Raw genomic sequence first — 27,081 nt, forward strand, 5'->3', positions numbered from 1 at the left:
TAGCTTATCATAGACTTCCCAAAGAAAAGCCTCCCTAGGACCACAAACCACCACAAAGGGAGCAAACTCTCCATAAGTGAAAGCCAAGGCCTCCGTGGGGCGTGTCGGGGTGGCACCCCCACCCCCTTTTAGTGCGAGAGGACCGGACAGCGAAGTTCAACTGTCCACAGGAGAAGGACGGGGAACACATCTGCTCGCTTTCACAGACTGAGAGATTGTTTCTGCGCAATCGGACCCAAGGAAAGCAGCCTCTCCTTAAGGGCCGAGGGGCCTTGCTCTTTGAAAGTACCCTTCCTGCCCAGACCCCGGGAGAAGTGAGGGTGCGAAGGCGGAGCCACCAGGCTGGCGACACCCTCCCGAAGGTCCGGCCCTCACCCGCCTCTTCCTACCACCTTAGGGAGTTGGCACGGGGAGCGGAGATCACCCTCTCAATGAAAGGCAGATGTCCCTTTAAGGTTTGCCTCGCAGCTCGTGGACTTTAGCCTAAACACGGACCCGCGAAGCTGGCTTTATTTGTCCATGTCTCGGACAGAGCCTGGGAGGCTGCCAGAGAGATTTCAGAGCCCGAGAGCGCAAAGGGGCGGGAGATGTGGCAATCCTGCTGAAAAGCGTGGAGTGGATTTAGAGGCACTGGTCGAAAACACAGGAAATCACTTTGCTCCTCCCGGGCTCCGGGGCCAACAGGGCCAGCGACTGAGACCTGTGGCGTCTCGCGGAGTGACCCAGAGCAACGCGGATCCCGAGCGCGGTTTCACCGAGCCCTTCCCTCCGATCCAGTGCGTCCCCGGGTCCCCCAGGGGCTGCGACCGCTCCGGCCATGGCCCCCCGGCGCCGCGCCAGCCCAGGGGTCGCTGTCGCCAGCTGCTGGCTCCTCACCGGTGAGCGACCCTGCTTTTCTCTGAGCATCTCCTACGCGCAGGGTTCGGGAATCGCGCCTCGGGGCTTAAAACAGGGAGGGAGGCAAGCAGAGGGCCGGCGCAGAGGGAAGAAGGGAGCGCAGATCTACTCGCGGGCGATCCAGTAGTCTGGGCAGGTTGGAGTACAGAGAGCGGTGTCTGCGTTTGGTTTCGACATGGATTACTTTTGAGGTCGTTTCAAAACCCTCACCCCAATCGTAGGCAGAAGCCGTGCTGAAAATTTTACAAGCTGTTATTGACTTTTCAAATTAAAGTTGTTTTTGACCCTATACCTGGTATTTTAGGGCTTTGCTGATGGCTTTTTTTTTTTTTTTTTTTTTTTTTGAGAGAGAGAGGTAACTAGCGAGTACCTGATTTACATGCAAAACTCCCATCCTCAGTTTGCTCAGGAGTGAGCATTATTACTTTTCTTGCTCTCAAGTATTCAAGATATTTTCTGCCAGGAAGAAAAGAGAAGAATGCAAGGCAAAGTTGCCTCTTATCCCCAAAATGATGTTTCTGTCTTAGTACCCAGGAGAAGGAACGTAGTGAAATTGAGGGAGGAATAGTGAATATTTACTTTGTAAATACCGCAGACCAGACTAACTTCTTAAATGCAAGATACACTATTGTTAGTTGTGCGTAAATAGGTATCTTTTAGCAGAGACAAAAAACAGTAGAGATGCAGTTATATTCAATTTAGAAAAATAGATTGAATCATAGCATTTTCTAAGATTTTCCAAATGATTAACCAGCTCCTAAGGGGGGAAAGCTGCAAGGGTGAAGGAAAGAGAAGGTGGATGGGGTAAAGCTTTGTGTGAAAGATGGTTTATTAATGGTTGGCTTTAGTATATCATCAATAGTCAATCAATATTCAGTGTCTTTATGCTAGCATGTTTATTAGTACTTGTTAACAGCATTTTACCATTTTTAAAAAGCATTGATCACACCGGTTTAGCCTGGCATACATGCTCAAGCACTGTTAAGTTTCATGAAGATCACTTCTAAATGGATTATTAGAAAGCAAAGCTTTTTTAAAAAGTGGGGTGGTATAAAGAGAGTGAGCTAAACATTTCCCACTACTCAGGAAATGACCAATAATCCAAACACTGGCAACTTCTGAACTGCTTTACCAGTCAGTGAGTGGTTGACCTTGTCATCAGCCACTATTACTCTTTACACGTATTTGACCTATGACTCCTCTCCAACTCAAATTTTTTGGAGGTTGTTTGCATTTTTTGTTGTTGTTGTGCAAAATATGAGTGGTTTACTAACTACCCAAGTTGTACTTTTTTCATTTTACCAAATAAGCTATCACCAATGTAGAAAAGATCAAATGAGGTTTGTATATCCTCTAAAAAGACAAGAATGAAACTTGAAAAAGCAGAGGTAAACAAAATACAATTTCATGTGTGTGTGTGTTTTAAGTTCAACTATTTTATTTTCCATGCCTAAAACAGTCCCAAGTTGTATACTGTGGGTTTTCTGCAATTACTGGGGGTAATAAATCTTGCTGAATCCAGGAAGGGACTTAACAGAAACTACTGCATACATATTTCTAAGTTACTTAATTATCTTTTGTGTACATGTATACATGTATTATATCTCAATCTATACATGTATATTATTCAATCATATTGAAATTTATAATTTAAAGTTATCTCAGATTCAACAAGTTCCTCATATGTGCTATAGTTATGCCCATTTCACAGTACAACATAGAGATCTGAAATTTGACTTCTTCCTTTCCTTCGTTGGTTACCCTGTCAGTCATCATGTTGTCAGCTTCCTTAGAACCTTCTCATCAATTCATAGAGTCCACAACTAATCTGGGGTCTTATCACTACACCCATTCATGCACAGTACTATAGAGTTCATCTTATTGTCTTCAGTCTGCACCTAACCTCTAATTCTTGTTAAGAATACATAATTTTCATTATACCTTTGTCGTTAGTCAAAAATCTTTGGTGGTTCTTTGTTATCTTTCATCAGATAAAATCCAAAATTCTCAACTGACCTTTCAGGGTCTGCCCTAATCCAGCACCCTCTGTCTCCCATACCCCTGTATCAGTTTCCTATTGCTGTTGTAACAAACTGCCACAGATTTACTGGCTTAAAACAAGACAAATTTGCTACCCACAGTTATGTAGGTCAGAAGTCTCACAGGACTAAAATCAAGATGTCGGCAGGGTTGTTTTTCTTCTGGAGGCTCTAGGGGAGAATCCACTTCCTTGCCTTTTCCAGCTTCTAGAGGCCACATACATTCCTTGGCTTGTGGTTCCATTCTCCATCTCAAAGCCAACAAAGTAGCATCTTCAAATCTTTTCCTGTGATTCTGCTTCATCATCACATCTCCTTCTCTAACTCTGATTCTACTTCCTTCTTCCTATAAAAATCCTAGGAATGCTGGGCTTACCTGGATAATCCAGTATAATTTCCCATCTCAAGATCATTAATTAAATCGTATCTCCCAAATTCCTTTTACCATATAAGGCAATATATTTGCAGGTTCCAGGGATTTGGAAATGAACATATTTGATAGATTATTATTCTGCCTACCAAAACCTCTGAACATTAAACTGCCCATGATAGCTGGTCATATTTCCTTCCCCATAATTCTCATGCTCATTTTGCTGTTATGCATATGATACTATTTTATGCATCTAGAAAAGCATTCCACCCTTCTTTCTTACCATTCCCTGCCATCCAACCAAACTCTCTATAGTCTTCAAAGCTGGGTTTGAACCACCTACCCAATAAACCATCTCAGTAAACTTCCCTTTATATTTAGAACTGTCTTGTATTAGCTTTTTTCAATATTTAAAAATGATTCATCACGAAAGATGCCCTTCTCTAAGTCCAAATAAAGTTTTATTGTTATATATGTCAAAGTCCCCAGCAAAAAACCAGTGGCACATATGAAGGGTTTAACTGAAGAAAGTTAAATAAAGGGACTATTTGCAGAAGCATTTAAAGGAATTGACAAAAGATGGTGGAACACCTAGAACAAGCAATAGTAGGAAGAAAGCACTTGAAGCAACAGTGGGAAGAAAAGCCATTACCATTCCCATGTCTGGGAAGGTAGCAATCTGTCAGCCTGACCATGAACTCTGGCTATGGAAGAGGGGGCCACTGAATAGGAGCTGTGGCCCTAGGAAGAGGAATGCAGCTAGTGGCAAAGTTGAAGCCCAGCAGGGAGACATCAGGGGAAATGAATACCCCCTCCTTTTCTTCCTGCCCTCAAATGCCTTGTCCAGTCCTCCTATTGGCCATGTCCAAATGGCAGAATTCAAACTACCAGGGGACAAAGGTCGAAACAAACAATAACAGAGAAACTTACTGCTGAAAGGCAGATTTTTTTCAAGAATGTATTTTGTACGAGGCCCTGTGCCAAGAATTTTGCACATATTACATTTTAATCTCAAAGAAAGGGAAAAGTTTGGAAGTATTACCCATATTTTAGAGATGAAGAAACCAAAACACTAAGAAACCAATTTGTCCAAAGTCACACAATTAGTAAATGGCAAAGCCTGTACTCAATTCACATCTCTCATGCTCTGAAATGATACACCATATAGGCTGTCTAAATTTAAGTCCATTTCCCTCTTGCACAATCCTCCAAGTATAATTCTCTAAAAGACTTTGATAAGGATCTAATTAATGATGAAGTAAGTCTGTTATTTTCATGGCTCTTAGGTATACAGTGAAATTAGATGATATCGCTCCCTACATTAATTATAATTCAAATAAGACTCCTATCTCCAGTTAGTAAGAATACAAATACAGAAAATTATCCCTAGTTATATGGCTTTCTTCCCTAGAAACAGTTTAGTTAGGCTACAAGCAAGAGACCTTTGTGACTTTGTTCACAGGCAAGATTTTCTGTTCTAAAAGAAGTCCAGTGAGGCAATGGTTGAATATGGAAGGAAGTCAGCCATCTAACCCATAACAAAGAAATGACCTCCAAGGCACACAGTGGATTGACAGGAACTACGGATGATAGTGAAAATACTTAGTTGTTATGATGCCTATAAAGGCAGTGATAAATTCATAGGACTTCTGTTTTTTTCAATAAATAGGCAATGGCAGTAGCAATAACATATACAGGCCAGACTAGTTTGCCTATTTTGCTTCCCTGCTATCATTATGCCATTTTGATGCATGAGCTCTTGGGCCACAACTTGTAATTGTTGATTTTACTTCCTTAGATGAATGCTCCTCTGCCTGTGTTCCAATATCTCAATCCAACAAACTTCCCATTAGATGTAGAACTTGCTGAATTCTAATATGCCCTGAAGTAATTCATAAAATAAAGGTGCTCATGTTTAAAATGCTTTCAGAAAATTAGGCATCAAAATGCTATTCTTTACCTACACTGCACTTCTGTTGTATGAAATACAAAATAGTGTATTTGAATTCATGTTAAGAAATTGAGATGAAAGATATTTGGAATTGTTGTCACAATGCTGAAGTCAGAATACATTGCCTATTCAGAGTGGTCTGTGACTGGAGAATTGTTTTCACTCTCAAAGCAAGTACAGTAGAGTACCAACAAATGTAAATGAGCTGAATATACTCCTGTCCTCATGATTGTTGAGCTTCTTTCAGTTCACCACTGTGCCAGCTCTCTGAAGCCTCCAGGCCTTTGCATAAGCAGTAACACTGCTACTGATACTTAAGTTCCCATATGATTGTCATTTCCAAGAACCCAGTGGAGTACCTCGGACCCCCTCTTCCAGAGATGTGTATGCCTCTAGCACTTGCACTTCTATAATATACCACATACTAATTACAATTATAATTATACCACATATCTGTCTTCCCAGCCTGCTTGTGCTCTGTGAGGGTAGAGTCTTTGCTTGTTTATTATCCTTGCCATCGAAGAATAATAGGCACTTGAAAATGTGTTACTGAGTGATTCACAAAATAATAGGCTACAGACAAACTCATAAAATAGTTAAAGGGTCAGGTTGTCTGTTCTAATTATATCCAACCCCCCCCCGAATATTTCTATCTAATTGAATGGAAGATACCATCAATTGAATGATATACCATTATTGTATGTACAATTAAGAATGAAAGGTACTGCCAATCCAATTATTATTGCTAAACTGTTAGATGCCTCCTAGTTTCAAAAGATGTTGAAATGTAGGGAAATGTACATCTGAAAATTATAAGTCATAGATAGCAGCATATCTACATGCAGTTTTCTATCACATTTCTTTCTATTTTTAAAAACTGCATCATAAGATTTCTAGATACAAAGATATGAACACTGTCCCCTTCTTAGAGGCAAATTTATATCTAATGCAGGGGATAATTGCTCCTCCAGCACTAGCAACCTCACCAGATGCCAAGAACAGAGCTTCGTCTGAATACTCTACCTTTACAAGGAAGCTTTAGGAGAAAGGTGACAATAAAGTAATCGAAAATGTTCCAGGTCACAGGATCAATAATTCTAGTTTTGGCAAGCTCTAACCTTCTGTCATATTGGTGACTAGTGCTAGGGCCAAGTATATTTGAAGAGATCTAATTTTTATCTAACAGCCTCTATAATTTAAAGGAAGATTGAAAAGTTAACTAAATCTTAAAAGGAGATTAAAATATATGCACTAGTTTGTATTAGGAATTCACTTTATGTGCAAACACATTAATATTGTTTTATCCAAGTGGTGGAGTTCTAAAAACAAAATGTGAGAAATCTGAATTGAAAAATCATTGTAATTAAAATATTAAAAAGAGGGAAAACATATGCTTTCTGCATGAATTATCTGAGATCTGCTGAAATAAATGCAAATTCTTAAATCTGAATAGAACACCTAAATAAAATCACATTAGAACATCAAATGATTAAGAGGAATGGTCTGCATATTTTATTATAAATCTTATACTTTTCATACAAATTACAAAGTACTTTCAAATTACTTATTAACTATATACTTTTAGTTTGTCAAATACTACAGTTTGAAAATGCATGGGTATTGACCAGTTCCTAAAATTATATATCTTCTTATAATAGTTTTAGTTTGTCAAATACTATAGTTTGAAAATGCATGGGTGGAGTTCCGATTGTGGCACAGTGGTTAACAAATCCAACTAGAAACAGTGAGGTTGCAGGTTTGATCCCTGGCCTTGCTCAGTGGGTTAAGGATCCGGCGTTGCTGTGAGCAGTGGTGTAGGCTGCAGACACGACTTGGATCCCGTGTTGTTGTGGCTCTGGAGTAGGCCAGCGGCTACAGCTCTGATTCCACCCCTAGCCTGGGAACCCCCATAGCAGCCCTAGGAAAGGCAAAAAGACAAAAAAAAAAAAAAAAAAAAAAGAAAAAGAAAAGAAAATGCATGGGTATTGACCAGTTCCTAAAAGTATATATCTTATTATAATATTTTTGGTAAAATGATCATGTACTGTATAAGGATACATACAAACAGGAACACACACCCCACACATACATTTTGGTTGATAAGATTTTGTTTATTTAATAGAAGATTTTATATTGTTTTGTGACAACTGTATTTTTAATCAGAGGAAATTTAGATAGTACAGCAAGTTCCTTAAAAAACAAAACAAAACAAACTTTCCCTTTCCCCCTTCACCATTTTGCCTAAATTAGCTGACTAATCTTCACTGTCAACTACTAGCTTTGCTTGCAGAGGCCATATGGGCATCTTTGTACAATCCAAAATTGGCACATTCTCTCCAAATAAACTACTGCATTTGTCATGAGATATTCATACTCATGGTTTGAGTATATATTTTGTAAAGATCATTTTCCAAAGCCAGTATAATAAAACTAATCGTCATTATACATTATTTTTAACCATTGTAAGACCTGTTTCTCATTAAGATTGGTTAAAAAAGAATCATTTTCTTATCTACACATAGATATCTCAAAAAACTGAAATAATGTTTATAGAAACTTACCTTAAGAGTAATCTTTTTAAATTGTTAGCAACATTATAAACAGAATGTGATTTCCTAATTTTAAGATGTCAGTGATAGACAAGTCAAAAACTCTGAATTAAAGGAGAACTAATAACCACTCATTCTTTCATCTAATTATGCTAACATGCCAGTTGTGCTGGGTTCACTAGAATACAAAGACAAATAAAAGGCAGCGTCTGCCCTTATGAAGCTCAGAGTCTGAAAGAGGCCACAGACAAGCAAATAGCAATGATGGAAGACACCCCCAAAGCAGAGAAAGGAAAAGATTAGATTTGTGTTGTCGGAAAGTAAACTTTGCCAGAAAGAGAAGATGGATACAAGAAAATGTATACAGTCCTGACTATTTAAGGGTCACTCTGCTAAGCACAGGATATACAAGCAAGGGAGCCCATAATCCTTGCTGCTGTCACCAAAACATTTCTAACATAATATTATGAGAGGAAGAAGAACTGTAATCCAATTCACCAAGCCAGTTCATGCAGCAAGACTAATCTAAGGTTTCCCTGGAAAGGAGGTGCTAATACAAATAAATGTACCCAACAGATCATCCATCAGTCAACCATACTGAACCAGTTATTTTTCCAAAACTGAATAATTATGATCATGTTAAAGTGAGCCTTTGTCCCTTGCTTTGTCTGATACAGATCTCTAGCTTCAAGACAGGCTCTCTTAGAGAGTTACAATAGTACCTTACATATTTATAGAGCTCTACAATTTGCCAAGTATTATAATCTCATTAGAACCTCCAAAGGGTTGTTGATTGAGAGAAGCAGAGCAAATAATCTTACTTACAATTTAGAATGAAAAAATTTAGGTTTATAGAGGTTAGGGAACTTATCTAAAGTTGCTAGGACCTTGCTAGAAAAGACCATAACTTAGGTCTGCTGACTCTTGGTATGAAAGCATTAAACTAAGCATTGATTTTTTTCACCGCTAAAATGGGCCTTAGGAAGATTCAAATTGGAAATTTTAAATAAATGTGTCAGTGTGAGACTGTGGTATTATTTTAATTTTTTTAAATACTGATGCTGCCTAATTTTTATAATCAAAATAATTTTAATTATTGAATTCCGTTTCCTCAATTCTTAAATAAAAGAAACTGAGTTTCAAAGAGACTGAGTGGTGCCAAAATTTACAGTAAAAACTGATAGAGTAAGAATTACAATCCAGGATACTTGGCTTCTAGTCCAACTGTCTTTTTGAGACACTGGAAGTATACAGAAAACAACAAATTGAAAATTTTGGAAGCAACAACACTGACTCTTTTTTAATTCTGGAGAGATTAATATAAATAAAAGGTATAAGAAAAATAGAGTTAAAGTTACTCATATAAAGGTTTATATCTTCAAAGAGCCAATAAATAAGTATAAAAGTGGAATTTAAAGCAAAATAGGTAAATTATGTTTTTTCTCATGATTTTTCTTATTTTAGTAAAGACTGAAAATACACTGCTATATATTATATCACTACTATAACCATAAAAGCTTGAAAATAAGAGAAATTACTTTATAAAGCAGATGAGATATACTTGAAAACAACCACAGTGTCTTAAGAAGTATCCATAATAATGTTTAATATAATTGCCACATTTTACATCTGATCTACTTAGCTCATCATTCATGTATAATTGCCTAGTAGATGCAAGGAACTTTTCATGGGACAGTGAAGGAATACAAGGATGAATCCATCCAGAGTTCAATAAGAAAGAAAAGTCACGTACTCCAATTAATAGAATGTATGTTTCAAATTTGAGATAACATTTAAGCTGGTCCTTAAAGATAAGTAGGATTTATGGAAGCAGGGATGAGAGAAAGTGACATTTTGAAAACAGCAGGAGCTAAGGCGGCGTAATAGAAAGTTGTCAGGATGTATAGGGATGTATTCCATAGGGAAATATAGGATGCTGTAGGGGGTACCTGGGCAATGAAGCTTATAAAGCCACGTCATGGAACCTTTGAATGCCAGGGAATTTGATTTTAATTAATAGAGAATAAGAACCCCAAATAACCCAAAAATGTAATGACTGATCTAGAAAGACACAAAATCTGGGAGGAAAACATCTGATTATTCAACAATAAGCTCAAGTTACTAAAGAAATTCTGTTACTGATGTTTCAGATCAAATAGTAATTCTGTGAATAGTTTTGTAGCATGTTCAATCACTGAAGCACATTTATGTTTAAAAAGACAGCCCAAAATGAGGTTTGCCTCATAATAAAAAAAAAAAAAAGAACCACAGAATCAACAGTCAATGAAGGTTTCCCATAGATTTTCAATGTAGAAATACACATGTATTTTTCTAAAGTAGAATGTTAAATCTTTCTCAAGAATTATAACAGTGACTTAGGCTGAGCAGAAGGAAAACTATGTTGAAAAAAAAATAAGGATTTTTTTTTTTTAAGTAATAAAAGAGCAAGGAAGGGACCTTCCTTTCAAATTCTCTAGACTGTTTCCTCAGCTATGAGTCTTTATCTGGTAAAGGTAAGAGTTAGAGGGAAAAGGCAGTGGGTAACAGCATATAATTTGCAGCGTTCAGAGATGATTTCAAGCATGCATAATAGAGAATTATGATAGTAGAAAACAAGAGTATGAAGTTAAGCTGGCCTGGATTCGACTGCTTGTTGTGTGATCTTGAATACGTTTCTTAACCTCTCTGCAATTCATTTTATTCATCTATAAAATGAACTCAACAAATATTTACCTTCTGGGCAAGAATTGAGAAAAAGCATAGGAACGTACCTGGTGAATATTCAATAATGACAGCTCTTCAATTAAAGCCTAACATTTATTGAGGTCCTACTGTGTGCCTATCACTGATTTTGTGGCTTTTGATCCTTGGCAGATTTTCAAGAGGGGAGTGATTATACTTAAAAAGGTGATCAAGGAGTACCACAAAGCATTCCCTCCTTTCTCTCTCTCTCTCTCTCTCTCTCTCTCACTCACACACACACACTCTCACTCACTATACCAGTTAAGAATTCTACTAGCTTAACAAGCACTCTTTAAAAAGATACATATTCTTTGGAGACACAAGCCATACTCACACTTTAGTGTGATCAGTTCTTTGCTCAGTGAAAAGCTGTTGTCCTCCTGCAAGTAGAAGAAGGCAGCCTGAATTAGGAAGTTTGAGAGGGCACTCAGTAAGACACGAAGGTGGGAAAAAGAGGGAAGGAAGGAGATACAAAAAGAGAAGGAGGGATAGGAGAGGCCACAAAATAACGGGTCTAACTTGCACTAAAACTTGGAGGGGACCTATGTGTCCCCTGACAATCTAAAGGAAGTTAGTTGAGAGTTGAGTATCAAGAATTGTGCCAAAGTCAGATTGCTCCCTTTCATTCCTGTCTCACTAGTTTAGGGTGGTAAGTTGCCCTTTCAATGCCATACCCAGTAAGATAGGAAGGTATGGAAGATTTGTGCCCTCTGCCCTCCACCCCATCTTAACTTTCAAGAAAATTTTGGTGGGCTTTTTCTATCCATTGGTCCTTTTTAGAGGCAATCCCCATTTCTCAGTTTCCCCCACACCCATCCCCGCCTCTCTTTCCTCCCAGAATGTTAAGTGACTTAAGGATTTTCTTTCAAATGAATTCTTTAAGCTATTCAATCAGAGTTAGTCGTAGTAGATCAGTTCTTCCCCACCACCCCAGTCCTGGGTCTCGCTCAGCTTTGGCAGTGAAGGTTGGGTCCTAAGCTACCGCGATCCAATCCCCACCCTAAACATTTCACAGGCCATTGAGCTGCGGAAAGCTGAGATGGCCAACCTTGGATGCTTGGATTCCCAGGGTAAATTCCACAGATGGTTTCTTCTCTCTCTGAGATCGGTGTTCTAACATCTGGGTTAACTGGATCGTGCAGACTTGGTTAATTAAGCGCAGAGAACAGCTGGGCACGTTCTCAGAGCCCAGATGCACCATGATCAGTCGAAGAACACAGATTCTGGACAGACCAGCTCCAAAAAGCGTGTAGCCTCTCAATGCGGCAAAGCAGAAGCAAAGCGGGGCGTAGTCTGGTTCTTGGGGCCAAGAATGCATTTTTGAGAGTTCCTTTTACTTTTCCCTAAATTCTGAAATTGGATTTACCGGGAGGGAGAAGGTGTAGTTTAGTGGCAACAGCACCCAACTGAAAACGTGTATATTTGCACTCACAAACTCCCCAGATTCTTCACAAACGGGGTGGAAGAAAAAACTTAGGAAGTCCAAGTTCAGCATTTAAATAAAGGACTCGTCACCACAGATTCCGTGCACTTCCTTTAGGTGGTTTATTCTTCAGGAAACACCTCGCGGCTTAGTGCGCCTGCGCCCGCGCAAGCTTCGGCCCCGCCTCCCCTTTGGGGACGTAAAACGTGCGCCGGACGGCAGGACGCGATCTGCGCATGCGCCCTCATTGCATCAGCCCTTTGGTCCGTGAAGGCGGCTGGAACCGCGGAGAGGAAGGTGTTCGCTGCGGTATCTCTCGCGCGGGTTTGGAGCGGCGCTCCGAGAGCCCACGAAAAGGAAGGGCTAGAGTAAGTGCTTCCCTCGGCCAATCGAGTCGGATGTAGTGTTTCCTTCCCGCCAGGCAAGTGTTTGCAGGAACCGGACCCCGCCCCCTTCCCTGCCTAGACTTTCTTTCCCTTCCTTTCCCCTTTCCCGGCGGGGACCACCCCCCCTTGGTTCCTCTTGTTCTGGCAGTGAGCCCCTGCCAAGGTCATGAAGCTCGTGAGGAAGGACATTGAGAAAGACAATGCGGGCCAGGTGACCCTGGTTCCCGAAGAACCTGAGGACATGTGGCACACCTATAATCTAGTGCAGGTGGGCGACAGCTTGCGTGCCTCCACCATCCGCAAGGTACAGACCGAGTCCTCCACGGGCAGTGTAGGGAGCAACCGGGTCCGCACTACCCTCACTCTCTGCGTGGAGGCCATCGACTTCGATTCCCAAGCCTGCCAGCTGAGGGTGAAGGGGACCAACATCCAGGAGAATGAGTATGTCAAGATGGGGGCTTACCACACCATCGAGCTGGAGCCCAACCGCCAGTTCACCCTGGCCAAGAAACAGTGGGACAGTGTGGTTCTGGAGCGCATCGAGCAGGCCTGTGACCCAGCCTGGAGCGCCGATGTGGCAGCTGTGGTCATGCAGGAAGGCCTCGCCCATATCTGCTTAGTCACTCCCAGCATGACCCTCACTCGGGCCAAGGTGGAAGTGAACATCCCTAGGAAAGGAAAGGCAACTGCTCCCAGCACGACCGGGCCTTGGAGCGGTTCTATGAACAGGTGGTCCAGGGCATCCAGCGCCACATACACTTTGATGTGGTAAAGTGCGTCCTGGTGGCCAGCCCAGGATTTGTGAGGGAGCAGTTCTGCGACTACATGTTTCAACAAGCAGTGAAGACCGACAACAAAGTGCTCCTGGAAAACCGGTCCAAATTCCTTCAGGTAAAACAGTCTTACCCAGGGATAATTAAGAAGTGGGCAGAGGGGTTTGTGTAAATGACTCCTAATGTTTTAGAACTAAGAAAAGTAGAAAAGGAGAAAGGTTTAACTTTACTGGGATTGTAAGTGAGGCAATGAAGTGAAAAGATTTAAACAACCAGGAAATTTATATAGTAAATTCAAATTCTTAAACATGGAAAGCATGTCATTAATGCTTTTGGCTTGGGGTCATCGTGGGATGAAAAAGGGTACTCTTAGAGATTCTGTTGTCTAACTTTAATAATTGTGATTCTAGGTACATGCCTCCTCTGGACACAAGTACTCCCTGAAAGAGGCCCTTTGTGACCCTACGGTAGCTAGCCGCCTTTCAGACACGAAAGCCGCTGGGGAAGTAAAAGCCTTGGATGACTTCTATAAAATGTTACAGCATGAACCTGACCGAGCTTTTTATGGACTCAAGCAGGTAGAGAAGGCCAATGAGGCCATGGCAATTGACACATTGCTCATCAGTGATGAGCTCTTCAGGCACCAGGATGTAGCCACACGGAGCCGGTATGTGCGTCTAGTGGACAGTGTGAAAGAAAACGCAGGCACTGTTAGGATATTCTCTAGTCTTCACGTGTCTGGGGAACAGCTCAGCCAGTTGACTGGGATAGCTGCTATTCTGCGCTTCCCCGTTCCAGAACTCTCGGACCAAGAGGATGATTCCAGTTCTGAAGAAGATTGATGATTGGAATTTATAATCCATAATTGAGACAACCTGTGTCCTTCACTGCTTCACTGTTACATTTTCTCAGCATCCTTGTAACAGAAAGGTGCAAGAGTGGCACTTGGTGATTTTTACAGGGATTTCTCATGTATTTGGTCACATTAGGTAATTTGTGGTTGGCAGGACATGTATTCAAAACTGAACAATAAAAAGAAATTTCCATGCATTACCATCTTTATTAATTGGGATAGTTTTATATCAGAATTAGGAGTTTTTCACAGTACTTAGAAACATTTTGTTTATTTAATGAGAATGACTATATATTCTTCGGGTAGACCATGAAATCCCATACTGCATGCTTTGAAGGAAAGCCTCAGAAAAAGCTTTTTAATATCTCATTAAGTTTACATTATTTATTTTATTTTGTTCTTAGACTGGGTTTTTTAATCCCTTTTCTCCCCATTTCCCTTACATTCTCTTTTTAATTTTTAAATTTATTTGATATTTTAGATGACAGCTAAATAATTAGAAGGCTTTTCCTGAAGACAAGTTTAAAATGTTTTGTTTAAGAGATTTGTCAAACCAATCACGTTAAAAGTAATAGCGTGAAGTTCCCCTCCCCCCCCTCCGCAGCTTTATCTACTAAGGATTCTCAGGATAATCTATTTAAGGTGCCTTCATTTTTAAAATAAGGCTAAGGCTTGTGATTTGCTTGTATAGGCTAATTGGTGGCAAGCCTAGAAGTCATCCCCAGTCTGAACTCTTTGTATGCATTACCACACTATGTATTTATTTTTTGGCTTATCATAGGTATACTTAATGCTATATAGAATTTGTATCTGTTTTTTACTTTCTTAATGAACTTTCTCTTCACCCTAATTTAGGGGTGAGAAAGCCTGTTCAGGAAGTTTGAGTTAAGCCACATCATTAGTACTCCAGCTCTTTACTGTAACTAGGAATTTCTGCATATACCTGAGGGTTTACAAGTATTTTTTGATGTGCATTTCTAAGAGAGAGAGGGCCTTGAAACGTAATTGCATCTCGAACTTTCACGGATCTCACCTTAGCAAAAGGAATAGTCTCACGAAGAGTGATAATTCAGCCTGTAACCCAGGATCAGTAAGCAGTACCTACTTCAAATGAGAACTTGAAACTTTCGCTTGTTCCTTCTGTGGTTTGGGCCTTTCTCCTGGTGTAAGTGCCAAGTTTGGGATTTTTTTTTTTTTTAATAAACTTCCTAACTAATCTCAACCTTTTTATCTGTAATTAGAGGTAGACACCTCCATGAACTTTAAAACCACGTTTTTGCATATCTGTTATCTAATCAAAGTAATTCAGGTTGTCATTTTATTATATTTCATTAATATTTAACTTTAGGATATTTAAAGTATGTTATTAAATAATTTGGTAGGAGTATAGAAATGAAGTCATCAAGATTCTTAATGGTAGAAGCTGATTGATAATGAATCCTAGTCTCAGTAAGAATTTGGGGATTTGGGCCATCTGTTGCTCACAGTCTATGCAGTATTGGTTATTCCTAGCTGTTACCCTTAGTAATAGAAACCAGGGAAAACAAAATCTTCCAATAAATCTAACCAGTACATTTAATGACATTAAGTTCTCTAATTTAGCCGCCCGTTAGCCTTATTACTTCAGGAGCTTTTAAAACTCAGTACCCAGGCTGGACCCCCAGACTAAGCACCCCTAGAAATGCTGGGAGTTTGGGGGCGTGTTGCTTTTTTATTAAAGCTCCCAAGTGATTCCAGTTGAAAACCTTGACTCAGGCCTTGCTATTCAAAAGTATAATGGGTCATGGACCAGCAGCATCCCTGGAGAGCTTGTTAGAAACTAGAATCCAGGGCTCTACCCTAGAACTATTGTATTGCAATCTGTATTTTAACATCTCCAATTGGTTACTCTGCATAATAAAAGCTAATAAACATAGGCAATAACTTAATCTTCCTGTGGTAGTCAACCTCTGGCTAGGCTTCTCAGCCACAGAGAAAAAGATTGCAGTGTTTTAAGGTCTTTCAGGAGAGCTAACTGCAAGTACTCAGTTAAATTATAAACGCTAAGTGAAAGCCTGTTTTTATGTTTATAAAGTACTTAAAATATCTTTGTAAATTTCTATTTTTTAAAAGTTACATTTTATACCAACACCATTATCAAGAGTATAAATCTTCCTAGATGCATGGGTATAAATATCAAAGTAGTAATAAGAGCACATAAAATAAAAAGTCAATCCCCAAAAAAAATTTTTTTACTACTCTGAAAACAAAATGAACCATAGGTCTTTGGAAGTCACATACAGTAGTTTAATTCCAACTGCTCTCCATTAACAAGGAATGACTATGTAACAGATGGAAACACTATCAACAACATACCTCTCAAATTAATGCCTTGTACTGTTAAGTTTCCATTTACCATCAGGTGCTTGTAAACAAAGATTGCTATCCCCCTAGACTTAGTAAAGGAGAAGTTTGCCATTTGTTTCATTTTGCTACACACATGATGCATATCAAATTATGGTTTGCTATTTCTGGTCTCCCATTTATATGTTAAATATTTTGCTAATTTTATGTCTGGATTGTTGATTCTGGATTTCACTTTCATTACTCCCTTATAATACAGGTTGGATTTTTTTTCCTCCTAGGTGCCTCTAGAGTATCTTTGTAAATCATTCTTTTTATCTCTCCTTGTTTTTAGTCACTAACTTTAGTTTCCTTTTTTAATCCCTGTAACCAGTTCTCTTAACCTCACATTATCTTTAACAAAAGCGACTTAGAATTTTTGCAGTTCATATATTCTGGAACTGAAATTTTCTGTGTTACTTTACAAAAAAAAAAAGTGCACAGATAAAATAGTACGTATGTGAATTACCCAAAGTAGAAGTTGTTTTGGGGGAAAGGACTATTGGGCTTTTTAAATCAGATGGTTTTCCAAGCAAATAATACTGGCTGTTTGTGTTCAGTATTAGAATATATAGGATTACATGTTGAAAAGAGGTTTCTAAGGCAATTCTGAGGGTTTGAGCAAAGAGAAATGCTTTTTCGCCTGTGGCTAGAGCTTAGATAATGAGGCACCATGTTTATATTACACCACTCATTAAGGATAGTGCATTTGATTTTATCCGTTTATTTTTTTAGTGCCTATTTGGACAGAGTTCTGAGCTGGGCTTAGGAAAGAAACATGTACACAAATAACTGTTACAAAAGTAGTAGCTTATTGAAAGTGTAAGAGGGCACAGTGTTGTAAGGGGTCACTTTTAGGAAGAACTTTATAGAGCTAAAGCCAGGAAAATTGACTTAAAATGATAAGCCTAGAGAGGTTATCAGAAAGAGGAGGGGGTGTGGTGAGTGTGCTAATCATATTAGACCCTCCATGCCACAATAAAGAGTGTAGGTTTGACCATTATGTGAAACCACTGAAAAATTTTAGCAGAGAAACTGAATGATAAACTTTGCATCTCACAGATATCACTGTTTGACAACATCAGGGATAAATTGGAAGAGGCAAGATTGGAGGCAAGGAGACCAGGTTAGGAGACCATTTATTAGAAAAATTTAAGAGGAAAATGATAATGGCCTAAACAAAGGCAGTCACAATATTCCTTGTAATGGGAATGAAAAGAAGTCAAGGGAAAATACTAGGAGATAGGATCAAAAGGACTTGATGATTGTTGTTCACAGTTGTGGAAGAGGTAGATTCTGGGTAAATCTGTTTTTTGGGGGGGAGGGGTGGGTAAATGGTGGTAGAGATGATAGCATTATTCAGACAGGAAATACAGGAGAGAAGCTGACCCTCAAGGAAAAACAGTAGGTTCAGTTCTACATTTTTGAAGTGCCTGTGGTGGGTAGGGAATGCTTTTCCACCAAATTGTTATATGCTCACTCCCTTCCTCTCCTCAGGTTTTTGCTGTCCTCAGTGAGATCTTCCCAAACCAGCATTTTTAAGAAATGTAACATCTCCAGGATTTCCTTACCCTTCCCTGCCTTATTTTTCTCTGTAACACTTAATTTCACTTAGCTGTTTGCTTATCATCTGTCTAGAATGTAAGCTCCAGGAAGGCTGAGGTTATTGTCTCTTAGGTTCTTGCTATATCTGCAATGCCATGAATGATCCCTGGCACAGAGTAGATGCTCAAAAAAATTTTATTTGACTAAATGGCCAGATGAATCAATCTCCATAAGAATGTCCCTTAGGCAGTTGTGCATACTGCTGAGTTTCAGGAAAAAGCATTTGGCTGAGGATTATAATACAAGAGATGTTAGATATTAATATAAGTATACCATATATCATGGAAGAAAAGAAATGACCTAGGAAGCTCTAGTAAAACTAGAAATAAAAGAGGGCCAGGCATCGAAGCATAGGGAAATAGCAATATTTAATCTCTTCAAATGCTACCGGACTCCATTATATTATAACAAGGCAGAGGTGTTTATATTTCAACAATTAAAATGGTCAGATAATTATTTTTTCCCTACATATCTCTATATGTACTAGAGATATGCATGTAGAATAGCTAAAGTGTTGATTTCATAGAAAGTTGAATTTTTTTTTTGATTCTTAAGGTCAGAAGTTTCTAAGTTTGAGGCAAAAGCCAAATTACAAGACAGGAGTTGTGGCTTAGCGTGTTATGAAACTGACTAGCATCCATGAGGATATGGGTTTGATCCGTGACCTCACTCAGTAGGTTAAGGCTCCGGAGGTGCTGTGAGCTGTGGTATAGATCACAGGCATGGCTCGGACCCCACGTGTGCCTGTGGCTATGGTGTAGGCCAGAGCTGCAGCTCTGTTTCGACCCCTGGCCTGAGAACTTCCATGTGCCTCTGGTGGAACTCCAAAAAAATGACCAAAAAAAAAAAAAAAAACATTAAGAGGTGATTATCGATTTTATTAGGAGACTTCTTCAGGAGTCCTGTAGTACAGGAATTATTACCAAATTCTGTCATTCAGGCCAAAAGGGTGGCTGCTGTAGGGCCCTTAACCCTCATGCTCCCTATCCTAATGTGCATCTTTTTTCTTTTTTGGGGGGAGGGGGGTGTCTTTTTTCCTTTTCTAGAGCATCTCCGGCAGCACATGGAGGTTCCCAAGCTAGTGGTCGAATTGGAGCTGTAGCCACTGGCCTACACCAGAGCCACAGCAACGCAGGATATGAGCTGCATCTCCGAGCTGTGCCACAGTTTACGGCAATGCCGGATCCTTAACCCACTGAGTAAGGCCAGGGATCGAACCCGCAACCTCATGGTTCCTAGTCCGATTCGTTAATTCGTTAACCACTGAGCCACGACAGGAACTCCCTAATGTGCATCTTTGATTTCCCTCACCACTTCCCCTTTTACTCCCTGCAGAACTACAAGTGTCATAATTGTGGCATAAATTTTGCAAGGTTTTATTTATATCTATTTTAAAAATTGATTTTTTTTACATGTATGTATTTATTTATTTATTTATTTTATAATTTTTTTTTATTTTCCCACTGTACAGCAAGGGGGTCAGGTTATCCTTACATGTATACATTACAATTACATTTTTTTCTCCCACCCTTTCTTCTGTTGCAACATGAGTATCTAGACAAGGTTCTCAATGCTACTCAGCAGGATCTCCTTGTAAATCTATTCTAAGTTGTGTCTGATAAACCCAAGCTCCCACTCCCTCCCCCTCCCATCAGGCAGCCACAAGTCTCTTCTCCAAGTCCATGATTTTCTTTTCTGAGGAGATGTTCATTTGTGCTGGATATTAGATTCCAGTTATAAGTGATATCATATGGTATTTGTCTTTGTCTTTCTGGCTCATTTCACTCAGTATGAGATTCTCTAGTTCCATCCATGTTGCTGCAAATGGCATTATGTCATTCTTTTTTATGGCTGAGTAGTATTCCATTGTGTATATATACCACTTCTTCCGAATCCAATCATCTGTCGAAGGACATTTGGGTTGTTTCCATGTCCTGGCTATTGTGAATAGGGCTGCAATGAACATGCGGGTGCATGTGTCTCTTTTAAGTAGAGTTTTGTCTGGATAGATGCCCAAGAGTGGGATTGCGGGGTCATATGGAAGTTCTATGTATAGATTTCTAAGGTATCTCCAAACTGTTCTCCATAGTGGCTGTACCAGTTGACATTCCCACCAGCAGTGCAGGAGGGTTCCCTTTTCTCCACAGTCCCTCCAGCACTTGTTATTTGTGGACTTATTAATGATGGCCATTCTGACTGGTGTGAGGTGATATCTCATGGTAGTTTTGATTTGCATAAAAAATTGATTTTGATTAGCCTGTAATTTTGTTGATAATGCAGTTTTCAGTAAATGAGTTCCCAAGTAGTGAAGAACAAAGTGGGACATAAAGAGCAACTTAAAAAAGAATTAGTGAGTTCAGATAAAGTTGTTTAACCCCTAAATAGTTTTCTTCATATTAAATGTAAAAGTGGTGCTGAAAAGCCAAAATGATTTCTAACCAAATTGAGATGAGAATATAATATTTTTGCGTGTCAGGGATGCCTTACTTAGCAAAGATTGAAAGGCAGAGTTCCCAGTGTGGCTCAGCAGAAATGAATCTGAGTAGCATCCATGAGAACATGGGTTCAATCCCTGGCCTCACTCAGTGGGTTAAGGATCCAGTGGTTGTACATCACTGACGAGGATGGGGTCTGGTGTTGCTGTGGCCCTAAAAAAAAAAAAAAAGATTGAAAGTCGACAGTGCAGCAAATTAAGATACTGGAAAATAAGATCTTATAGGATTGGTCTACAACAATTTGAAGAGTTACTTATTATCAAGTAGCAGGTAAACTTCACAAAATAAAAAGGAAATTGACTAAGTTTAGGAAGGAGGTAGTTAAATTAGAAAGACTATGAAAACACATAGGCAAAAGATATTTTTTAAACTGGAGATAAAATCTCATCATCATGTTTATATGGCAAGACTTTAGAGAGTATTTGATATAGTATCACCATCTGTATTCTCATCCATATTTTAGAGTATTCTTATAGATTTCCTAGTATTCCAACTGAGAGATAGCCATTTATTTTGTAGTATTTAATTTCTCTACTTTAGGAAACATGTGAGTGTATTCTGGTGTGATGAAATAACACTGGGGAAGAAACTGGGATATTGTGAATTTATTGGTTTAAATTTTGGAGAGGCTGTGTTTCCTCAAGGAAAATCCACTCTTGTGTGTGATAGTTTAGCAATTTCCATACAAATTTGAGACTATCATTTTTGCTTTTGACAGTGAATATTTTATTCTAGAATAATTGGCATCAATATGGGATGGTCTTCTATTTCTAGTTTCTAGTTGCCTGTTGCTAAAGATTTGACATTTATGATAAATTGTGGGGATTTGCAATAACAGTCCAAGTTTCCTTTCCTTCATCCCTTAACATTGCCCATGTTAAACTTCCATCCTCCAGAATGGAAATGAGTGTTTTCTATAATGTGGGAGACATAGAAGACTTAGAGCTTATTTCAATTTAAGCTGCCACATTTGGTTTCAAAACATCCAATACCGAGGCAGGACAGTATCTGCCAGGAGCAGATACAGGAGGAAAACATCTTTGCAGCCTCCTTGCCTGGCCATGCACAATTGGCACCACTGTCCCAACTCCAGGAATGACAATGTATTAAAAGTATAACCATGTGCTTATGGGAAGTACTTTTAAAAGAATTATTTAATTGTTTGAAGAGCCCTATGAGAAAAGTTTTATCATTAATTTTCAGATAAAAAAAACCCAAAATCAAAAGAGATTTAATAATTTGTCCAGAATCACGTAGCTGGTGGCTATGATAAGGTACCCAGTCAGGCAACTCCTTAAAAATATAAGAATGCCAGTCTATTTCTCAATTCTCTTGGAATAGATCAAATGTGCCCAGAAATATAAAAATTATTCATGCTAAATGTTATATAATCAGCCAGAGTTTATGCAATCATTTTGTATGTTTTATAGTTTCCCTACAACTATTGTTTTTCATCTCATGAAAAATCAGGAACTCAATCCTAAGGCACTCTATCTAGAATATTAAAAATGTACAGAAACTATTGCACATCTGTGTATTAAACTAAACCCCTCAAGCCCTTACTTAGCATCTACTTATCATTTCATACTTGGTTTTAGCAAGCTTGTTTTTTAAAAAATTTTCAGCGTACTTATTCATGCATTATTTTAACATGTATTTACTAAGCACCTCAAGTAGCAGGAACTATGCTACTCAGGTATGAAAAATGAATTAAGAAATGTGTCCCTGCCTTTAATTAGCAAACTAGATATCAAGGGGAGATGACCACAAGTGGCCATGCAGACAAGGAGGTCACAGCAGCAAGAAATGACTACTCAGGTGGATGCTGAAGCACAACCAGAAGAAGAAAGTCCATGACTTGAAGTATTTCACTGGGGCCTGAGGATATTACTGTGTTACAATAACTGATGTTCATACTGAGGAAAGGATTGAATTACATTCAGTGCATTACATTCAGTAAATTACATTCAGAAGTCAAGGAAATATAATACCTTTCAAAAATTACTTTCCTGGAGTTCCCGTTGTGGCGCAGCAGAAACCAATCTGACTAGTATCCATGAGGATGTGGGTTCAATCCCTTGCCTCACTCAGTGGGTCAGGGATCTGGCGTTGCTGTGAGCTGTGGTGTAGGTCACAGATGCAGCTCCAATCCCACGCTGCTGTGGCTCTGGTGCAGGCTGGCAGCTGTAGCTCCGATTTGATCCCTAGCCTGGGAACTTTCATATGCCACAGGTGTGGCCCCAAATAAAGCAAAAAAAAAAAAATTATTTTCCTCCAAAATTATTAAAAAATAAATTGAACATGGAGTTCCCATCGTGACTCAGCGGTTAGCGAATCTGACTAGCATCCATGAGGATGCAGGTTTGATCCCTGGCCTCACTCATTGAATTAAGGATCAGCATTGCTGTGGCTGTGGTGTAGGCCATCAGCTAGAGCTCCGATTCAGTCCCTAGCCTGGGAACCTCCATATGCCGCAGGTGCAGCCCTAAATAAATAAATAAATAAATAAAAATTGAACTTGAAATCTTTAGCTATCTGTCATACCTAGAATGACAGTTCCAAATAGCCAGAGTTTTACTATACCATAATAAGTAGTATTTAAAAAACCTTAAATAATTGTCAAAAGAAGACTACTTAAGGCAAAAAAAATCTCAATAGATTTTAGTCGTAAATTTATACAGAAGTAGGAGGTCCTCTGAGTTCAGGTCTACGTTCCAGAAGTTTTATGTCTGGAATTTTTCAAGTCCTGGGGTAAACATCAACTAGAACTTTTTTGACACCAATGTGAAAAATTGCTCTTTGGGTATAAAACATTTTGATCTTATGTTTCAGGTCATTGATCCTGTGACCATAATTTAGAGTTTTTTCCTTCCTCTCCAAGTATATTGTTGACAGTGTAGAAGTCTCTTTCTTTCTTTCTTTCTTTCTCTTTCTTTTTTTTTCTGATGAGGTGAAAGAGGAAGATTGAAAATACATGCAGTACATGGCTCTGAATGATTCGGAATCACAGGGTTAATGCTATAAGGGAACTTTTATCATCTGACCCTCATTTCATGATACAAATGTGCACTGAGGCTAGAGAGGGTTGCTAGCTTAATCAAAGTCACACAAACAAGAGTTTCTCATAGGATCCACATTACTATTTGATCCATCTTGTTCTCTTTTCTTACCCATTTTTTTGTCACCAGTGCCTACTGGGAGGTGGTTGGGGTAAGTGGGATTTTAAAACACCTTAAACTCTCCTTATTTATCAAGAAAGACTTCATCTTGGAGTAAGACAATTTCTCTCAGCAACATCACTGAGACTCAAACCCAGCTTTAAAGTCCAGTTGTCCATTCTTGAAGGACTGCTTATCTTCTACTAGGGAAACACTCTGCCTCCTGCCTTTCTTCTTCTGAGAATCATTTCATTCTTCTGACAGCCATTTACTAAGGACCTCTGATATGCCAGGCACTCTGCCAGCCCCCCAGTGATACAAGGTGAAGAGAGAAGATCACATTCCCTTCTTTCCAGGGAAACCCAGTCTAGGATGGGGACAGACAGACACAACAAACAAATCATAGCACTTCAGTGGGGACAGGAATAAGAAATAAGGAACACAGGAATAAGAACTGCAGGAACAAGAGAGCTTGGAGGGTGCTCCCAACTCATCCAGGCTTCTCTGAGGAGGTATTATCAGAGCTTAAACTGATCAATCCCAGAAACTTGCACTGATATTGCATTACTTTCTAGAGATGAGGAGGCAAAGGGAAGTGAGAGCATTCCTCTCAAATTTACTTGGTTAACTTTTTTTTTTTTTTCCTAAGAGTGGTCCCTGTAATCCCTAAGCTCTCTAGACATTAAATATTTACAGGATAGAGTCAACAAACCTGAGAAGAGACATCATGGAGAAGTCGGTTACATTGCCGTCTGCTCTCAGAATTGAAGAGGCCTCCGTGGGATCAGAAATAGACCGGGGACCATGACTGAAAAGAACAGAAAGATTCTAGAACCTCTGTGTTTTCCATATTTTTGTTATTTCCTGTTTTTCTCTCCTGAGATAACAGCAAAACAACTAAACCAGAAAAGAGAGCTTGTTGCCCTTTTCAGGACAGCAAGGAAGGAAGGAGACTGTGGGGGTGGGGGGGAGCAAGGGACATTAAGTCCTATTCCATAGCCATTCTTGAAAAAGAGGATGTCCAGGCTAGACTAGGTGGTGGGCCTGGGGAAAACCCAGAGGCTGAACAGCAGGAAGACCTGAGGTCTTTCCTATCTTTATTCATCATTTTGTCCTTGGTATAAAATTCAGGAAAACACCCTTCATAAACAATAACGACCTCTCTAAAATAGTACATTTCACTCATGGCCAACTTGGATTGGGTGTGGTGGCAGGAAAGGAAATTTTATGCAGAAGGGAGAAAAGAGCACAATTTTTTTGTGAGGAGGAATGAACTCTGGGAATAGTTCTCTGACCTTTTGTGCCTCAATGGTATTCTCAGTCTGGGCGAAAGGAAGTGGAATAGCGTGTGGAATGTGGGGAAATCAGAAGGGCTGAGACAAAATTAATTCCCTGCCTCATTAAATGTCACATATTTTTAAGAAAATGAGTCTGTTATCACTATAGTAAATTTCTCACTCTGGTTCTAACTCCTGGCCTTGGACTCCGTAGAGCTTAATAAGTGTTAGAATTTTTCTTGCCTTTCTGGGAATTATCTTCACCCTTATCTCTGGCTCTTATACTTTCTGTAGGTCATGGTAAAATATAGTGGGAAACGGAATGAGTAGACAGGAAATGAGGAAGAAGACCCGGCTTTTTTTTTTTTTTTTTTCTTTCTTCATGGTTTGTTGTAGATTTTAAAGCTCTTTGTTTGTTTGTTTGTATTTGATGCATGAGGTCATATATGTCCTTCTAAATGAATTAGAAACTCCAATTGTCAGAATCAAGAAAGTAACAACCAGATTTTATACTTGAGGCTGTGAAAAGGGATGTTGCACACAGAAAATTACAGCATAATTTATATGTTGTTTGCTGTAGTTAACAAAGACTGTATATAAGCATTTGCAAAATTGTGGCTTTTCTGACTCACAGAAGAAATCATCCAGACCATTCTCAGAAGACTCTGTAGCTATAGCAGGGCAGACATGAGAACTGGCCTGTGAATCAGGTCAGGAGGTGCCCAGGCCCTGCCAGTAGGTTGTATGACTTGAGGAAATCATTTCATCCTTTTGAACCTCCATTTCTTCATCAGTAAATTGAGGAAAGACAGGTGGCCACTTAGTTTCCTTGTCACCCCCTTGCAGATCCCTGAGTCTCCTTGGTGCAGTAGCAGTAATTTCTTGTTATTTTTTAAAGTTGAATCTTTCCAGCAAAATAAATCTCCAGTGATTCTCAGGTTTAAAAAGAATCTGTTTTGCACCATATTCCAAAAGCTGCCAAATCTTGGGTTTGGCTGACTGCTGGAGAGCAGCCTGTGAGAAGGAGCAAATTCCAGAGCTGAGGGTCATTTTTTGGAATGCTTTGCCAAATACTCCCATATTTTCAAAGTTGTTGGGGGCCTTTAAACTTGAGCATCAGGGGAGAAACAGTTGTTTAAAACGCATTGTCAGTAGGTACACAAAATTTTTGAGCTTTACAAATATTTTTGAATCATTTGCTACATTCCAGTGACATGCCAAGTTGCACAGCCCTGCCACTTTCCTCCTCCCTTGCTATTTTCTTCCCCTATCAACTTTGCTTGCTGTCCCAAAGAACTAGGCAATGAGAAAACACAGGTCTTTATTTTCACTGGAATGTTCTTTCAGTTTGGCCAGTGGTTCTCAAGCCGGGCAGCACAGTAAAATCAACTAGGGAGGCTGAAAATCACATGATGACTGGGCCTCATCCCCAGGCAGTTAAGTCAGAATATTTGGGGAAAGGAACCAGAGCATCTGTACACTTTAAAAGCTCCCCAGGTGGTGGTGGGTTTTTTTTTTTTTCCTAATACTTAATTTACAGTGTTCTGTCAATTTCTGCCGTACAGGAAAGTGACCCAATTATACAAATATATACATTCTTTTTCTCACCTTATCCTTCATCATGTTCCATCTCAAGCGTTTAGATAGAGTTCCCTATGCTGTACAGCAGGATCTCATTGCTTATCCACTCCAAATGCAGTAGTTTGCATCTACTAACCCAAACTCCCAGTCCATCCCACTCCCCCCCGCCACCCCAATGTTTCTTATCTGCAACCAGGTTAAACCTTGGCCCTTCCTCACCTACAAGGCCAGTTGGCCTTAAATACCAGTGTCCACAATACTAGTCAGCATCTGGCTAAGAAAAAGAGATGGAATATAGAAAAATTAGGAAATTGTAGGTCAATTATCCCCACTACTGAAAAGGCAGCTTTGAAAGTTGATGGGGGGGGGGAATGTGTTTCTTTAGCTCTAATGCTTTGTTGAGGGGTTGAACTATAGCTCTATGTATTTTGACTTGCTGTAATAAATTCCCAGTTAGGACTACTAGCGACCAACATGTGAATATTTGTTGTACATTTATGTTTCTTGATACAGTGAAGGGGGTTACAAGAGGTTGAGAACCTGGTTCCCACTCCTTGAAGAAGGCAGCTTATAAATCTTGGGGTGTGAGAATTATTTAAG

At 39.4% G+C, this 27,081-nt stretch overlaps 2 protein-coding genes and 1 long non-coding RNA gene across 4 annotated transcripts in view; 2 read left to right on the plus strand and 1 right to left on the minus strand.

Annotated features, from left to right (window-relative positions):
* Positions 1–11,162, minus strand: part of LOC106506482 — a 204,504-nt gene extending 193,342 nt beyond the window's left edge. For both annotated transcript variants that reach the window (XR_002339586.1, XR_002339587.1), the window contains exon 1: positions 10,883–11,162. This is a non-coding gene — a long non-coding RNA (uncharacterized LOC106506482). The remainder of the gene's footprint in view (positions 1–10,882) is intronic.
* PELO (pelota homolog (Drosophila)) lies at positions 744–16,604 on the plus strand. Its single transcript, XM_013984761.2, is given in 4 exon segments — positions 744–878; positions 12,089–13,028; positions 13,031–13,248; positions 13,541–16,604. Coding segments are annotated over 3 exon segments (1,155 nt in total). The 5' UTR covers positions 744–878; positions 12,089–12,523; the 3' UTR covers positions 13,973–16,604.
* ITGA1 (integrin subunit alpha 1) overlaps positions 755–27,081 on the plus strand; it is a 179,653-nt gene continuing 153,326 nt past the window's right edge. Inside the window, 1 exon segment of the mRNA XM_021076769.1 lies at positions 755–878. Within this exon segment, the coding sequence (XP_020932428.1) occupies positions 818–878 (61 nt within the window). The 5' untranslated portion in view covers positions 755–817.

The sequence above is a fragment of the Sus scrofa genome, chromosome 16 (assembly GCF_000003025.6).
Source record: "Sus scrofa isolate TJ Tabasco breed Duroc chromosome 16, Sscrofa11.1, whole genome shotgun sequence".
Lineage (NCBI taxonomy): Eukaryota > Metazoa > Chordata > Mammalia > Artiodactyla > Suidae > Sus > Sus scrofa.